The 18,582-nt window shown below is 43.2% G+C and overlaps 1 protein-coding gene across 8 annotated transcripts in view; it reads right to left on the bottom strand.

Annotated features, from left to right (window-relative positions):
- The window catches only part of scrib (scribble planar cell polarity protein), a 57,518-nt gene that overhangs the window by 28,037 nt on the left and 10,899 nt on the right, over positions 1 to 18,582 (bottom strand). For all 8 annotated transcript variants that reach the window (XM_079576670.1, XM_079576671.1, XM_079576674.1 and 5 more), the window contains exons 2-12: positions 4,592 to 4,709; positions 3,823 to 3,901; positions 3,502 to 3,591; positions 3,076 to 3,132; positions 2,841 to 2,904; positions 1,761 to 1,835; positions 1,534 to 1,678; positions 1,177 to 1,295; positions 716 to 915; positions 339 to 505; positions 144 to 271 (exon numbers count right to left, since the gene is read on the bottom strand). In XM_079576670.1, the coding sequence (XP_079432796.1) occupies positions 144 to 271; positions 339 to 505; positions 716 to 915; positions 1,177 to 1,295; positions 1,534 to 1,678; positions 1,761 to 1,835; positions 2,841 to 2,904; positions 3,076 to 3,132; positions 3,502 to 3,591; positions 3,823 to 3,901; positions 4,592 to 4,709 (1,242 nt within the window). The remainder of the gene's footprint in view (positions 1 to 143; positions 272 to 338; positions 506 to 715; positions 916 to 1,176; positions 1,296 to 1,533; positions 1,679 to 1,760; positions 1,836 to 2,840; positions 2,905 to 3,075; positions 3,133 to 3,501; positions 3,592 to 3,822; positions 3,902 to 4,591; positions 4,710 to 18,582) is intronic.

Raw genomic sequence — 18,582 nt, 5'->3', positions numbered from 1 at the left:
GATATGTTGGTGTTAAGTTTTTTTTCAAAGGCAATTTTGGATCTTAGTTTTTCAATAACCAACTAAAGTGGACATATTGTTACAAGAGTGTAATGAAAACCTCCTTTTGAGAGACATTAAGTACAAACGAACCATACGCTTACTCTTCGCTCCGCATCATCAGCATCATCCTCTGGCTCCCCCTTGGTCTCCTCCTGGAACTGAATGACTGACACCCGGTTGAGGTTGCTGTCCGTCCAGCTGTCGTCGACACTGTTCTGCAGCAGGTTTTCTGTCCGACACACAATGAGAGAAATTCAGGTTAAATGTATCACGACAGATGCTATACTCCTCCTTACCCAGGCTCGGAGACGGCTGCTGGGGCAACAAGTAGCAGGTCAACACTTTCTCTCCCGTTTTCTCGTCATCCTCGGTCTGGAACTTGAGCATGGGCTGCGACTGATTCTCCGCCAGCCACATGGCCTTGAGGTTGAGGTTTGTAAGAGCGAAAGGCAAGTTTTGTAATCTGGGAAAAGAGAACGGAGGAAAACGCTCAAAAAGCTGAAAAGAGACAACTTTACGTGCTGCTGGTGATCATTTGAGTGCATAGTTTAATATTCTGTGTGAAAAAACTGTTACAAAGTTCAATGTGGGCTCCTGTACCACAAATACATTTAAGAAGATTAGATTTTTCGCAATGTCATAATGTCATCCTCTGGTGGTTCTGCATCATTACCTGTTCCCCGCCACATCCAGCACGTGCAGCTCGGTGGCATCTGCGAGCTCAGCGGGCAGTTTGCCCAGGCGGTTGTCACGGAGCGAGAGGACATTAAGGCTGGCGCAGCCCCCTAGTTCTTTGGGAATACCACTTAGACGGTTGCGGTCTACATTCAGGTTGGTCAGCTTCTTCAGCTTGCCCAGCGAGCGAGGAAGTGACTTTGGGAGAGAAAGTGAGTGCAGTTGGTAACTCAAGCAGTTTTCCAGTATTCACAGCCGTTTGTAATGGTAAAGAAGAGATTCAAAAGTGACACACAAAGGGCTGCACAATTCTCCACAAACTTTAGCAGATTTTAAAGATGATTATACCCTGATGGAGGGATGAATCTGTCATGGTGCTCTTGAGGTAATTGCAACAGCTTTGATTGGATAGTGATTAAAGGCACAGCCCTAATTCAAACATCACTGTTGTAAACATACTTGTAAGAGGTTTTCTGTCAGGACGAGCTCTGTGAGGTGTTCACACTCCCCTATACAGTCTGTCAGATGTGTCAGTCTGTTCTGGTCCACCTTCAAAATGGACAGCTGCTTCAAAGAGCCTGGAAAAACAAAATGAGGGAGTGTATTTTATCAGACATTTTGGAGACAGGAAAGACTAGATTCATTGTAACAGACTATTGCTTGCCACAAGAGGGCAATGTTGTCCTTAATTTCAAATCCTCTATGCTTCTACTCAACTCTGGATAATGTGATGTTCACCTTCTACCAGGTACACATAGCTCACTCTTTTTGTGCAAGACACATTTGTAAGACAAATATTAAGGACGACAGCCTCACCGATGCTGTCCGGGACGACCTCCAGCAGGTTCTGTGTGAGCAGCAGGTCCGTCAGAGCGATAAGGCCGCTGAGCTCTGAGGGCAGCTCCTCCAGACGGTTCTCGGACACGTCCAGACACACCAGCCTCCTCAGGTTTCCAAGCTCCTACGAAACACGGGTCACGAGAACACGATTGATGAAGGAAACAGAATGGCAGAAACCGAAGGCGCTGAATGACTGTACTCACTGGAGGTAAAGCAGACAGCTGGTTTCGGTCTAGCCACAGCTCTCTCAGGTTGGGCAAAGCACCAAAAGTGTCGGGCTGGAGGGGAAAACAATTAATTTTTAGGCTTTGAATTGGAGTTATGAACTTCAGTTGTGCCATTTTTAATTTCTCCACAGTGTCCTGATTAGAGGGAGGGGTACGTGGGATTATGTTTTTATAAATATTTGATAAACATCTTAAGTATGTCTCCAGGTACTGACGCACTGATGTTGATATATTTATATGGTTGTTTTGGTTTTTGAGACAATTATCCAATCAGAGAGCAGAAAAACACTGCGGTTGCCAGGTCTATTTGTTAGAACCAGTTGGCAATAATATAACAGAAAATAACTCCCTTCGTGAGGAAAAACTCTGTTTTAGTGCTAACCAGCTGAGTTTGGGAGATTCTGAGCTATAGTACATTTATATCTGGCTATGGGAGTGGTGCATATTTTAAATAACGGTATTGCTTTAGATTAAGGTATGCTCATTAAGTATTAATAAGCACTAGTAATAATTTTAAGGGTTAAAGTTAGGTTCAGGTTAAGGGTTGGCTATGAATGAGCGTATCATTAATGGCCTATTAGTATGTTTACAGATAAAAGTATAATAAGAAGTGTGTTAATACATTACAATCACATTATTAACGCTTATTAGTACCTTAGTAAAACTAAACGAGCACACCTTAATATAAAGTGTTGCCTAAATAACGTCATAAATAAATTGATATAATCCTTATATTAAGCAATTGTCTGACAGAAAAGCATCTTGTGACACAGAGGAAAGGTTTCCTCGTGTCGTCAGCTGTTTGTTTAGCCTCCGCCCTTGTCAGGACAGTAGGCATTGTTTGGCTTCTTCTGTTGAGACAAGTGGGCGTTCCCCTGACCCAAAACAGCACAGGAGCACTGTATGTACAGCTTCGAGATGAATCAAAGTACAGTTTTTGACTCAAAGGCGGGATATGAGGAGTCTATATGGGGTCAATCTAACAGATGGACAAACTGGACTAACAGGAAATTACCTTCAGAAAAATGTGTGTTTTCAGTAAAACCAGAAACTTACCAAAACTTCCAGTTCATTACTGCCCAGGTCCAGCTGTTCCAGTTTCACCAGGAAAGAAAGTGACCTGAACAAGAGGCACACATGGAGAGGGTTAAACAACATGTACTGTATGCAGTACTATGGATATACACAAGATCACAGCATGTATTTAAAGTCTACAGTTTGTAAGGGGCAGGTTCAGTTTAAGTGAATATCTCTAATGTCCACAGCTCATACCATGACACTAGGCACTTACGTGGGAAGTGACTTGAGCAGGTTCTCCCTGAGTTCCAACGTTACCAGATTGGCGAGGCTGTTTGGACGACAGAGACAGAGATGGTTACGCGTGAGCAGAAAGATGGGTAGGAGTTGACAGTTGAGATGATCTAATGGCGCAGAGAGAACAGAGAAAGCAGGTGGGATTGTCAGATGGCATGTCTGGTTGTCTGGGCGGCCTGGCATGGCGAGGGGCCCCTCCATCTGTGTCAGCGCAGTAGGTGCCAGGAACCCAGGCACCAGAGCGGCCAGAAAACCTACTCAGTCAGCGAACGCATCATAGGCAAAAAGAAGCAGGGATGCATTATCTAGTGGGAATGCGAAATTTGTTCCCCAGTTGGCACACTGCGAAAAATATCTCAAAGATTTACATAAACAAGTACAATAGCAGATAATGGGGACATACTTTCCCATGTCATTGGGCAACGTCTGCAATGACACGTCGTTCAGCGACAGGTGAGCCAGTGTACGCAGCTGAGTGAAGCCATCTGGTAATCTGAAACACAGGTCACACAGGTAAATACATTGGTCGCTCACAGAATATAAGAAAATGTCAGAATCTTTGTTATTTTGATTTTGTAATTAAACCCTTCTTCTCTAGGAATATGTTACATTTTGGTACAGCCTTAGTAAATTGAACAAAAGTCCTCTTGTGCAGCTGTGCATAAAGAACACAAACAGCCGCTGTGGAGTATAATAGAGTGACGGCAGTGTTCTGGTCCAGTACCTGGAGAGGGGGTTTCCACTGAAGTCTGCGATCTCCAGAGCTCTGCAGAACTTAATGCTCTCAGGGATCTCAGGAATGTCTGCACAACAAAGAACAAAACAATAATAATAATAATAATAAAACCATGCAAAAATAGTACTAAAGAGATAATAATAACATATTACTCAAGTGTATTTTATTCTGAGGTTGCTGAGTCACAGACAGTATTGACCTACTGGTCTGACGAGGCTTTGCTTTAGCATTGCCTCATGTCAGCACAGGTTGAGAAATCCCCACAGAGCCGAGCCCATGGCATTTATCTGGCTCAGGTGTGTCCTGCAGCAGGAGCAGACAGATGGGCCACAGCTCTGCACTGTGAGGCACAGCAGCTGCCTCTCATAGCCCACTCCATGTGGTTACAACAAGCCTACACTACAGCTTCAGTGGGTTCAGGAATGATCCAAATCCATTCATTTGTTTTTGCTATACCTTTCCCTTTCTGTATACAGTGAAATAATGTTATTTTAAAGATCATGACAATGATTGAGAGCATTTTCGCATAGAGTCTGATCATTTAAGTTTGTATGTGATATTGTAGGTCTGTGTAGAAATCAAATGTGTATGATTTTAGTGTCCACTGAACCAAATGTTTGCAGCAGAGTAACACTGATGGTTTATAACGTACTGAGCGATATGTTTGCATATCCGCCTGATCAATAGAAATGATGCCAACGTACTTATTTCTACAAACATACAGTCAGTACAGTTCAATGTGCAAAGGTGTGTTTACCATTTCGGGAGATGTCCAGCTCCACCAGCTGCATGAAGTTGGCGACCTCAGGAGGAAGTCTCTGGATCTCATTGTCACTCAGCCCAAGCTTCCGGAGGTTCAGTAGTCGGAAAAAAGGCTGTGGAAGAAGAACAGTTTTAAATATGATTCATTTGTACAATGCCGATGTTATTAAAGGCGACTGAATGACACTTAATGACTTGTGCTCATCATGTGTTGATAATTGTCTCACTGAGCAGGACAGAGGGATTCTTCAAGGATCCACTCTATGAGCTGGGAATGGAGGTATAACTGGATGAAACTACAAAGCCATTAACCCCTCACTCAGCCCATAGAGCCGAGTCTACAGAGGATCCTCTGTCTGGAGTCAAGGGCCACTCCACTCCGAGACGCTGAGTCCGCATCCACTGCAGGGAACAGACCGCTACAAAGGGACTGATTCAGAGATGCCTGCTGTGAGAGCAGACCGCACGCCAACGTGGAGGGGATTGCAAGATAAGTTGTAATCATATCGAAATCGCAATTTGAAAAATCACAAAGAAACAATCGACAAAAATACTCTGTTTTATTGGGGGTCTTGTTATGTTTACAACCTGCGAACTAGGGCTGCACAATATATCGCCACATTATTGATATCGTAAATTCATTTTAATACAGTGTTCATTTGGTAAACAGAAACGCTGGAGGCCCATTTCTCGCATCTATAATGTGTCAAATAATGCGGACCTTTTGCATTCCCGCTCAGATGAAGCTAAAATGCCCTTGATTTTTATTGACATTACTTGCGCGTGACATAAGCAGGAGAGAAGTACGTGCAACAAAATGTCTGCAGTCAAAACAACAGGCTGACGGACAGCTCTACAATTAGGCTGTCTCGGGGAAGAATGCCACTGTTCCTTGTCGAATGACGCTTCCTGCTCTTAACTGGTCGTGTTGGGATGGTGTGGGAACAAAGGCAGCGGTTTACAGGGCGTATACAAAAGCGACTGCTATACTTTTCCAATAGGGGTATGCGATTTATTGATGATCGTTTTGTCCAGTTTTGTTTGTTTACAGTCAGGCAAACTCGTAATTTTTCCAGATTTTGTTTTGTGCACTCAAAATGTGTTTATCACTGCGCTATTTGTTTGCTAGCAGGACGTTAGCAAAAAATGAGTGGCTTTTATATCGTTTTTACCCAGGTTAATTCCCCCTGCTGCCCGCGAAGGGCGCCCAGGCAAGATTAAATACTTCTAGAGCAGTCCCAATCAGTCACGAATAAATTAAATTAATACTCAGACGGATATTACTTCGGTCGGGCCCTTGAATAGCAAAGTGCTTCCCAAAAGCAGGGAGGGTCATGACCTGAAAAGTTTTAGGAATACTTGGGATAGTGTATCACAAACTCCTCCATTATTTTTTGTGCTATTTTGGTTAGATAGCAAAGAAACAGGGCTGTATAAATTGTCCTCAGGAGCTCCGCGTTACGAAAGTCTGGGTGTGGAAATGGGGGAAGGATAATTAAGACATCAACGGGAGACAATACTAAGGAACAGGTGACGGATATCAGGTGGCGCAGACAGGAAACAGGAGCCGCGGGGGCGATCACGTGAGCGGGACCAGCCCATCTGGGAATCAGCCCCCAGTATGGGAGGCACCGCGTTGGCACAACAGGTGACAGAGGTGCTTGGAAACGCACACCACGCAGCAACTAGTGTTACCAGCATTAAAAGCAATGTTTCCTTCCCAGCAGTGGAGGCTGATGTGATGTTACATAAAAGGCAGATTCTCCCCGGCTGAACTCAGAAATGAACCGACAGCAGGCGTGAGAAAAGACCCGCTGAGGAGGACTACGGCGAGAAATACTGCTCCATTACTTCGATATAAAGCTGGAGGAGCTGAAATCTAATATTGTCAAATTGTGAAAGGTCGCGGAAGTGGTCACAACTCTTTTCTAGCTTTCACAATCCCTCCTGCACATCCAGACTGTTTATGTGAATTATTTATGTGGGGAGCAGCACAGAACCACGGATTGTATTGATTTAGACTTTTCCCTCTGTGTTAAGAGACAGATAAAAATGTGCCATTTTTTAAATATTTTATTCAGTATTTTTTCACAAATCATCAGTACAAATTAGAGGTCGACCGATATGGGTTTTTCTAAGGCCAATGCCGATATTTTGGGATGTTAATTGGCCGATATGCTCAGCCGATTTTATGTTATTACTTTAGGTGGTCCAATCATAGTTTCTGTCCCAGCTTTGATTTGTTGTTGTTGGCATTAGCATAGTGTTACTAGCTACTGCATTTTGCGCGGCAATCAAAAGGTTAAAACTAACTCAGCGATTGAATTCTTCAGATTCTGCACTTCAAAATGAAGCATGTCCACAATGATGGAGGTTTAGTGAAACTTGTGTTTAACAAACTTGAAGCTAACCAATTTTCATTGCGATGTTTCTCACCTCCCCTGAGGCCAAGGAAAGCCCTGGCCTTGCTCTTTCCAATGAAAAAAGTCCCAGAAATATCTTTCTGGCGCTTGATCGGCCAATAGCCGACATTGTAAAATCCCTGAATATCGGCCCGATATATCGGCCGGCCAATATATCGCTCAGCTTCCCCAATTTCTGTGCACATAAAATGTCTACCATCTTTTCCAGACCATAAGTCGCTCCGGAGTATAAGTCTCACCAGTCTTTGCAACTACCTGGGCATGGAGGTGTAACTGTTACTGCACCGTTCACAAGCCTCTCCCGGCATCACGTTGTTCAAGCGCTTATTTGTGAACTCCTTCTTCTAACTGTGGCCATCAAGCCTTCACCGCGCAAGTAGCTTTTTTTATTGTCTTCATTGCAGAAACACCCCCAACATGCATGAAATGAATACAACAAAAGAATTACTCTAGGCATGTTCTTATGAGGCAAGATCATTATCAACTATAGCTGTGAATAGGGTGAGAACTGCCTATACTAGCTGTGCTTATCCAAACAACTACAACAAAAACAACAGAAAGACGCATACCAGTAAAACGTGGATAATTATCAGCACAAACCACTTAAAGTCTAAGTGACCCAACTGTCACATTTTGGAAGAAAAAAAGCAGCACATGTCAATGGGCCAGGGAAAACACCACGCTGTGCAAGTTGTTTTTGTTGCATTAGCGAGCCGCGGACAGCCTGCGCTCCCTCGCTTTACAACAGCCGGCCGGTGTGAGCGAGGCGGCACTCGAGTGTAAACCGGTGTGTGCTACATTTGCTTACAACGAGAATTTAACAACCAATGCTGCCGGGGAGGCTGTTTGCCCAGGGAAGGGAGTAAAGCTGTTAATGGGAACTTGTGAGGAATGGAGTGGGGAGGAGAGAGATGTACGAGCTGCAGAGTCAGCAGAGGGCTCCCAAGGCACGGTCGAGGGCAGGCTGCAGAGGAATCGCTGCAGACAGGCAATGGGATATTAAAGAGGTATTTCAAGCCTGTACTGCTGCCATTTTGAGTTATTATGTTGATCAAATAAAACCAATACTGGCACCATGAAGAAGAAAATGCTCTAGGTCTAAAAGATATAGGAAATCGGTCTTAGGACGTGTTTTCTTTTAAGTAGATTTGTGATTCTGATTTGATTTGCTATAAATTAGATTTGGCAAGAAAGGTCTAAATAAGCAGCAGGATAAACTCCGCATCGAAAACAAAAATGAATCACATACTGCAGGGTTTGCAGGTTTTGTACGATAGATTTTTGTCATTTGCCAAGGCAGGAGCCGTCGTTGGCATTTGTTGGTTGCCCTCCATGTCAGACCAGCTTCTCCCCTTTGGCAGAAAGTTCAGAATCCTCTGAGCACAAGACAAAAGCCTCCCAGCTATGCAAGCTTTAGCTACTTTGAATTCCAGGGACAAGCAACCAAACTACCTCAGTGCCACACAAATAAAATTGCAAAGTAAATAACAAATTCTACAAGCAGAAAGATGCATTAGTCTGGCAGTATTTTAGTCTCCTTACATATTTTCATACCGGGTTTTAAAATTGGCCGATCAAAATAAACACTAAAATAACATATACTACTTCACAAGGCTTCATTACAACTCCTGTACATGTCAAAGAGTATATGTTTACAGCGGTAACGTGTCAGCGACATGCCTGTGGGTTTGAAGAGCAACTTTGAGTCAAGTGTAGGAGGAGTGTGACACGTGACATGGACAAACCCTAGTTTACATTTGTGAGGGCGGAGACTTCAGGAGAGCTACGTGTAGGACCGTTCAAGAAGCACATTTCAAAACTCCCCGTGTTATTTTGAGACTGAAAACCGAGGCTCAGAGGCTGTACAAGTCTGTGCCATTGTCAAGAAATGAAAAAAAAAAACAGCACAGATGTAAACAAATGTACAGCTATGATAGAGTTGAATTCACTCACTGTGCAAGCCTTAGATTACATTCATCTTGAGCTGGCAGAAGGCGGGCACTTCAGGGGAGCCATTTCCTTGTGCCTTTAAAAAAAAGTGTTCGTGCTGGTGTTTATGTCCCAGGGAAAACTGTAAATTCACCCTGGAACGCTAACGTTTATACACCCCCCATCGTGAGTGCGGGACCAATGAAAAAGGGAAACGGGTGCTCGGACGCTTCACAGAAGGCCCACTGTTCTAGTCAAGTGACTCAAGTTAGCTTATGGATACTCTTTCCAATCAGATCATCAAAGGTCAAGCACAACTAGCTCCTTTTTAGTTCAGCGGACAAGCCAGAGCTCGACTTGAACTCACGGTACGGCTGCAAAAGGCTGGGAAACTATGTAATCACACTTCTGAAATGCATGTGATTTGTCTGTTAGTTTAGCAATGAATGCCCCTGGACACGATTAAAATGCGTCTAGTAAACTGAATCGAGATTTTCAATTCAAACGTAGATAAGAGCATGTCCCCTGAGCTTACGGTATCCTACAGTAACATTTTATTAAGAAACAACAAACGTGCCGCACCAATCCCATCAGGTCCAGGCATGCCGACTGTGGCATTTAATCGATGTGCCAAGTCAAATTACACACCGCCCTAGAAAAAAGAAAAATCCTCCATTATACCCTGTTTTCTTTTTTTTTTCACTTCCTTTCCTCTTTTCTTGAAGTTCAATTTGTATTCACACATTCCCGAGCCCACTAATCTGCCAAATCTGCCCCACGGTCCCCACTCCTCTAAATATCCCCTTCTCTCACAATAGGCGGGACGGAGATCTCCTGGGATGAGGGGCTCAACACGAGGGAAGGGGAGAGAAGTGGCTTTTGTGCCAGCCCCGGAGTCTTTCCATGTCCAAAAAAATGTCTACAATAAATGACTGAGTAACTTGGCCTGGAGCACCAACAGCGACTTTTGTTATTGTCAAAGAGTGAAACAAATTGAAATCTGTATTAGAGTCTGCAGTGATGCACACCTCAAGGTAGACAACTTTATGTAGTTTGAACAGAGACACCTTAACAAGTGCTTCTGTGTGGCCCTGCAAGGGTTGTTCCAGTATTTTCAAATCCATCCAATACATACTGGCTACTTAGCTCTGTGCACAGTAGGATCCATAGCAACATGATGCCAACTTCCTAGAGCAACTAATGTTTCCTGTCCGTGTTCGAATCCTATGGAGAGTTTGCCGTGTCTCGCTGGAATAGAGCAAAACAATAAATCCTGTTTTTTTTTTTGGAGAAAACCCTCAAAAACAAATGCTTTCCACCCGTGTCATTTACCACACAAAGATCTTCCATTGTCTCGTCCAAACTCCAAAAACTGCCAAAGAAAAGGCTGTAAACTGGACGATTATAAAGTCCCATGACGATTACTGTGATTGACCAAAGTAGAGATTGTGCTTTCGATTCAATTTCGTTTAATTATCCAGCAGCCCTACGCTTAAAATAAATATTTAAACAGTATGTGGCAGAAAACAAACAATTGGATACGTTTGTTAAAAGCCTTACTTTAAAGGATCAAGCCACCATTTTTTCCATACTGAGATATGTTCTTCCCTGAGCTTAGACGAGTTTTGCGTACCTGTCTGGTCTTTACACATGCCCTCAGTCACGCAAAAACACAGAGCATGTTGCTTGACTGAGCACACTCGTAAAGAGCAGACCGGTACATCAACTCGTCTGAGCTAAAGTTAGAACATATCTTAGTATGCAAAAATGGTGGCCTGTTCCTTCAATACATAGCCTTAAAACTAAACGCTAAAGTTAATCTGACGGTAACAAATGGTAAAATAATACCACCAACGCACTCAGCTTGGGGTTGCTAGAAGTTTTCTTCTGTTTCATTTATAATTCACATTAAAATGTGGACAGGAAGTAGTCTTTACCCTACATTGGCTAACAGGAAGTTAGCCAGAAGCATTAGCGCAAGGCCTGTAAAAACTCCCTTTCAAACAAAGATGAGCCAAGGAGGCCGGACTGTGGTGTAACTGTGTTGGAAGCTAGAAAGACAATAATAAATGCTTAATAAACAATGTTCGCAGTTCGATTCAGCTCAAGTTCCTCTTCCACTCTAAAGACCAAGTGAAAGCACCAAAGAGATAGCATACTTTCTCTATGAATATTAGTGTGTTTTTTTGTGTATTTTTTCTTTTTTTTCCATTTTGTAGAGCGTCCTGTGCTTGCTAGCATTCAGGCTGCTCTTTTTGTTAGCGGTAGCATTAGCCACGCAAAGTAAACACAGTGGCTCACATGTGTGGATACTTTATATAAAAAAAAACACTGCATGGTTTTGGTTCAGTGAATTGGTTTATAAACTTTATATGCTTGCTAAATGCTGATACCTGTAAAAAAAAAAAAATGATATTGGCATAAAATAGTCCATCTAATTGCCCAGCCTGAAGGAAAAGAAGTGTTTGTAATACTTCCAGGCTCTTAGGTGCCATAAATGTAAGTCAGAAACAAAGTGAACACACTCCAACATAAATCCAACACAACTTGAGGCAGCTTGTAGTGTAAAGATGATTTATTTTACACTGGTTAAAGCACTTCCTGTAAATTAACGGCACATTTTAAAAGCTCCCAGTCATACAGAACCGCCCCTCATGGCCTCCCCTTGTCCCCTCACTGCTCTGGCCGCTCCACCTCTGTAGCATCCCTCCAGTTCCTTTGGACCAAGAGACAAAGACCAAGCCGCCTGCCCCCACACTGAGCCGTCACTCCCCAGCCCCTGCCCCCCCCCCCCCCCCCCCCCCCCCTATCCCGCTCACTGCCCAACCGGGGGAACACTACTTTTGTCATTCGGGCCAAGACGACACACACAGAGCCCGGCCGGCGAATAGAGGGATGAGCACAATGGCGGCGGACAACAAAAGGCAGGAACGACCGAGAAGGATTGGGGATCACAGCGCTCCCAGAAAGAGAGGACACTCCAGAGAAGACGGGGGAAAGGGGACCAGAGGCGAATTATTAATTAGGAATCAACAGGACAAAGGCCCTCCCCCCTGCTGTGTTCGGGGAGGAACATGTAACGAATGAGGACACAGACTGCAGTCATGTTTAACTGACCAGTAAATCTTATTCTGCTCTCCAAGCGTACAGTAATCAATGAATAAAAATGTGTCATCCTAAAATTAAGAGACTAATGCTCTTGCAGTCGAGTAATAACACAGTAAACATAGCACGTATTCATCAATTACTAACACAGAAGCAAAACTCGCGTCCCTGTTTCACTTCCCCGTCTGACAAATGCCTGAAATCACGTAAAGAAATGGGATTTGTGGGAAGCACTGCGAGAGCTAGAAGCGAGTTGGAAACAGCAGCTCAACTACCTTCAGCTTTCACAGCGTAACACAGGGGAATAAACGGCCAGAGCTACTACAACTACACTGCGTTCCAAATTATTATGCAAATGACATTTTTCTAAGATTTTCTAAATTGTCGACTAAAATGAGAGTCAGCATAATTTTCAAGTCTTTACCTGGTAGAGGATCATTTAAATGTGGTGGAAAAAACCTCCCAGTGATAACAGTATTTTTTCCAAAAATAAATATAGTAAAAACCTACTGTATACTGTAACCTACCTATAGTAAAAAATCTACTGTTCCAAGTTATTATGCAACTCATCGTTTCAATACATTTTAAAGCTTGTAATTAACTGAAAATGGTCATTTGTTGAATTTGTAGCATTAGGAGGTCATATTTACTAAAATCAAAAGCTATTTCAATCAAAAAAATCTTAACAGGTCAAGTTATATTTTACCATAGGAGCCCTTGTGTGATAGCAGCTTCAAAATTCTTAAATCCATTAAACTTGTGAGTTTTTGGACAGTTTCTGCTTGGATTTCTTTGCAGGATGTTAGAATAGCCTCCCAGAGCTGCCGTTTGGATGAAAACTGCCTCCCAACCTCATAATAGTTTTTTTTGTTGAGGCTCTAAAGGTTCTCAATAGGGGTGAGGTCAGGGGAGGAGGGGGTCCACATCATGTCAGTAGTTTTTCCCATAACTGGGCTTAACCTGAAAACTAATCATCCCAGGTCTCTGAGATTAATGTCAGTGATTCATAGAGCCCCAAGACACGAAACCATCCATGAGTTTCATTATTATTATTATTATTATTTTTTACCTTTTTGAATCAAAAATCCAATTTGCATAATAATTTGGAACGCAGTGTAAAAGTGACAGAAGCAATGCTAGTAGCTATAGCTGAAGCAGTAGTAGTTACTTCAGAATTGAGCAAAACATGAAATGGATTTGGAATGACACAAAGTAATTTTAGTTCCAGCCAAGTAAGTAGAACTCCAGCACCACTGTCCAGGAGCCAGTTAACCTACTATGTGGTTGTGGCTATTAAAGTTAATGTGCATGTAGGTAAACACAGTCATTTGTGTGTCGTGGGCTAAGTGCCGGTGTGTGTGTGCGTGTGATGGCTCTGCTCATGGGCCCGTGTCCTGCAGACGCACAGGCCACACAGAGAGCCTGAGTGACAGTTTGTCGACTTCCACCTGCCTCGCACACTTTGATCTGTGCACACTGCAAACAGCCCAGCGCCGCCCGCCACAAGCCAAGTCTGGGCCGACCGCGCAGGCATTAGCCATCTTTAACTACAGCGGGGACGGCCAGACAAGACGAAGCGGCTTAGGGCGGCGTTCTGCACCAGGTTCTGCTGCTGGAGACGCAGAAGTGCAAAAAGTGCTTCATGCTAATTCACAAGCCTTTGATGACTTTTGTGACCCACACGTAACAGAATGAAACACAAGCCGATGTTCTCAGCCGTGAGCAAAGATTAAACATAGTTAATAAACAACCGCAGAGCAGGAGTTTTTACCCTCAGGCTCAAAGGAAAACCCATATGTGCTGCTGATGGGGGCATTTCACTGTCGCGCTCCTTCTATTGTTTTTGTGCTTGTGCAGATGAGTTGGCGTAAGCTGCAGATGGCTGTAAGATTGAGAGCCAACAGGTGCACGTGGCACTGAGGTGAAAGAGCGTGACATATGCTCCAAAGATTAGGACACTGGACTACTTTTGCAGTTTGTGTGTCAACTTGTATAACAAACTGCTGAGAGTAGAGTTATGGTGAGATTAAGATGTTAAATTAACATGGCTTAATGCAAACTCAAGGTTTTATAAAGATTAATGCTCAAAAATCAAAATATAGCATAAAACTTTGTGCAGCCTCCAATTACACAGGGTTACAATGTATTTGCATAATCTGAAAATGGCATTTTTCTGTATCAGGTCAGGTTTTTTGTGCAAAGTGAATAATTGCTTTCCCAAAACAAACAGCATGCACAAATGCAAATTATGTTACAACCAAGCCCAGTCTTCCCTGACTGAGGACAGAGACACCAGGACAGAGGACAGTAAAAGACAATAAAGACAATACCCTTCCGCAAAATTTGGCTGATGACTGAGCAAAACCAATGTGATTTTTGGATTTGGATTGTCATAAATCACCTCACAAAACACAAATTTGTTGTAAGCCAATGTAATTGTATAACTTGTCCTAAATGAGAGCTGGCCACTGTAAGGTGACTTCAGTTAGCATCTCAAAAATAGACAAGAGTAATCCCTAAAATCGGAGGGGTAATTACTGCTTTGCTGATGCTTAGTAAAAGTGGCGTGCACTAATACGAGAGTGCACACCTCTCCGTAGAGTGCAGACGTGTGCACGACAGAGAGCAAAAGGGCCAAGGCCAGGGACAAGTTTGCAATGCAAAACAGAGTCAAAGCAGCAGCCAGAGCAACTCTGCTGTGATTGACTCAGCTATCACAGCGTTCACCTTCACTTTCCTGACACTAGCAATTACAACATTTCCAATGGACAGTCACTAGTAACAGCCTACTTTACACAACAGGGACGGGCTCTGCTGTAGTAAACCCAATCGAAAATCAACAAAGACAGAGGACTAAAGAACAGACTTGAATGTGCCCTGCCTTAGAAAAACAGAGTAAGGAAATAAGCTGCTGACACAGTGTTTGTCTAATGGAATAATGGAGCAGTAGTGTGCCCTGTCCCATTCAGACTGTGCACTTTAGTAAAATTCTCCAGTGATGCAGTCACACAGCAGGAATGAGCCTGTCCGTTCCCACAATGAGACAAACCAAAGCCATATTGTTTATAGTCCACATTGGACACTGGCTCTTTCCTGGATGGGCTGGTTCCGGTATGTGCTGTCCCACTGGCAGCGCTCCATTTGTCCCTCACTGAGGCCTCCTGCAGGGGACAGGACACAGCCAGAGCTGTGCACCGCAGGCTCACAGCACAGGGCACTACACTGGACAACTAGGGCTGTAATATTCCAGTGCCCAATGCCAACCCACAAACTACACTCTACTGTAGTTAGTAAATACACATCCTATTTTAGAACAACATAAACCGAAGCATGGAGCCACCAGCCCATTGAAAATATCTGAGCATGAGGTAGTACATTCCACTTGCATTGAGAAAGTCTTGCAGGTTGTTGTACAATCGAACCATTGTGTGTCCAGTCTGCCTCATCCGGACCAAAGTCATGTGACCCAGCACTTATCAATTTGCAGCACAGCTTTCAAACTCTCAGCTTTATCTCAATTTCCTCTTCACATTTCTCAGAGACCTTTTCTGCGCTCTGGAAATGTAAAGCCTCTACACATTGGTGAGAGTATTTTCTACACAATGGCAACGTAAACTGAGCCTTGCACTTTTGAACAGTGCACAAAAAGCAGAGTTAAAACGGGTTTGTCTAAAAACACTAATCGTAGAAGAGAACAAGACGAAAAAAACAATCATGCAAAATGCTCGCAAAAACATGCCAGTCTGAGATGTAGCTTGAGCTGTCAGTCCCACGGCTTACTATTTTTATCATTTAGATACTTTTGGTAATGACACAGATATTTCAGTATCAGTCCAGAAGCACAACGCCCATTACTACGAGACTGCAAAAAAAACAACACAAGAACAGCACAAAGTCATCTGTGTACTCCTGGTCCCTGTGGGAAAACAACTGCTCTACTTTCTGTGTGCGGCTATAAAGTATCTTTCGCTGCTGTAGCATTTCCAAAGCCCAAGGACAGAGCGAGGCTTTGAGAGCGCCCTCAATCTCCCTCCACTTCTGACAGGTTTGGTTTGGGCACAGGCCAAGGCCGAAGCGTGGAGCGGAGAGAGAAAAAGATAAGTTGCCGGAGCACATTTCTCCACACGCACATGAATGAGCGCGGCGGTTGTGGTGAGAAGGGAAGCCCGTATTCTGATGCTCCCTGACGACACAATGGCCACACCATTGGACGGAGCGCCGGCCCTGGGAGACATGGCGTCACCATGGAGACCAGTGGGGTGGAGATGCCCTCCGAGGGATGCTGCGCTAACCATGGGAGACCATACATTTAACTGTGCACACAAGTAATGAGAACACGTTGACAACTGATAAAAGCTTTCTACTTTGTGGTTTTTCTTAGTCAGAGCTTTATGAGATTAAAAACAGGCCAGATTAAACATTTACGAAGCACATGATCAAACAAGTCAACCTTTTCAATCAAACATCTACAGAAAAATGAGAAAACCTTTGACAGACGGCTGCGGTGACTCCAGGTTACCCCATGTGCAGACTGCAAACCCGCAAGTCTACGATGTCAAATCTAACTTCATGTCAGCTTTGCTGTCTGCACAAATATTAGCCCTGTGAGCTTAGCATCTCCGACAATGAACATCTGAGACAATGATTTATCCCCAGCATAAGGTTTCATGACATAAAGAACACCGGCGCTTTGCACGGCTGCACAGAGCCCACTAATAAGTCACAGAGACAGCGTAATTACAGGCCTGCCGCACGGCCTACCCACCTGACTCCGACAGGGATCTGCGCCAAGAACCGCCAAAACATTAGCTTTAAGCCACAGAGGAGCGGCTAATGCACATCTCACCTCAGTCATCCACAGCGGGGCACGTGCCCAATCAGGAATCACACACCATTTGACACAATACAGCCTCCGACTATCCTTCGAGGTGCTGCTGTTGATTTACAAATCATTCAACTCAACATGCTATAGATAAAACATAAGTTCAAATACTCGTTGCTTCAACAGCACAATGAAATTTTCCTTTGAAAATTCACCTCCTGTTAATCTGAAGTTCCCCCTGCTATGTGTTTGCGTACCTGTACCCCAGTTGGGAAACACAACATTACATGATGATAACTAATTTACAATGGAGGTGGCAATAGTGTTGCTTAAGACATATTTCAACCAAAAAGCTTTTTATACTGTCTAGCACATATCACGGCCAAAATCTGAGCTGTTAGTGCTTTGCTGCTTGTATAGTGTGTATTGTTAATATATATTTTTTGTACTGTAGACCTTTTTGTGAGGCACTTTGGTCAGCAACAGTTGTTTTAAATGTGCTATATCAATACATTTGATTTGATTTTTATCCGTTAGTAATGTGACGTTCATGACCCGTTCTTTTGAATGGCTCTTTAAGGTGAACGGTTCGAACCGGATGTCAATCTTTATTAGTTGTGCACATGATTTGATTCACAAACACGTTTTTCAAAGCGTAAATATCAGTCCCAATGTAATTTTAGATGATTTAAATAAATAAGTGCCTTTTATCAATCGTGTCTGAGTTAACTGGCTGGTGTTATTAAAATTGTATATTAAAAAGAGCCAGTCTTTTAAACGGCTCTTGGGAAAGCGCTGTAAATCCCATCACTAGTCAAATCATTAATTTTTAAAGACACACATTTATATTAAAACAGATTTTGTAAAACCATGCAATACAGTCTATAATGTTTTTGTATTTAACTGTAAATGTGACTTTCTTCTAGCCTGGCTAACACCAGACTAAAATCACAAGTGATATTTAGTCTGGGGACCACCAATTCATTTTCTCGTAGGAGAGGTGTGGTTTACGATCGTCCATAGTCGTTTATTGGGCGATACGAAAAAAAAGAAAAAAAAAGTCTCATGCGTCTGCACGTAGCCCCAGCCAATCATATCATCGTATGAGATGACGTATGACGTACCCGCTGTAAACTTTTGAGCTAAATTATTTAGAACAAGGTCTAAAGCTTGATCAAAAAATACCATCGTGTCTGCTGCTGTCATGTTGGATCCGTAAATAAACTTTTTTTTTAATTATCCGTAAATAAACTACAAGCTTCCATATATCGAATAGTGCGTCATCGTCTTGCCGTCCCTCCTCGCTCTGTGATTGGTTCCCAAATCCACCGGAGATTTGGCCATGGTCCCCAGGCTGTTGTGCAGTTCGAAATAATTCGAGCGCACACAGCAGCCTGGTGTTAGCCAGGTTAACTTTCTTCAGATCTGCAGCAAAATGATTGGGGCGCCTCATTAGAGTTAAAAGCAAAGACAACTCATCGGCACAGCAGACTGCGATATCGATGCAGCGTCACCAAATAAAGTATCCAAACATATCGGAATATTGATATTCTGTCACAATAAGCTGACTTGAAATGTGCATTGTAGTAATTGATACAATTCAAGTTGCAACTGGAGGAGAAACCAGGAGAAACTATCACAACAGAAAACTAGAGTGAGCCCTAACTCGATCAGTTTAGACATACATCTGCAAAAATGGACCAGTTT

This window comes from Gobius niger (genome assembly GCF_951799975.1).
Source record: "Gobius niger genome assembly, chromosome: 18".
Classification (NCBI taxonomy): Eukaryota; Metazoa; Chordata; class Actinopteri; order Gobiiformes; family Gobiidae; genus Gobius; species Gobius niger.
The sequence above is the reverse complement of the archived record's forward strand: the minus strand, read 5'-3'. Positions and strand labels throughout refer to the sequence as shown.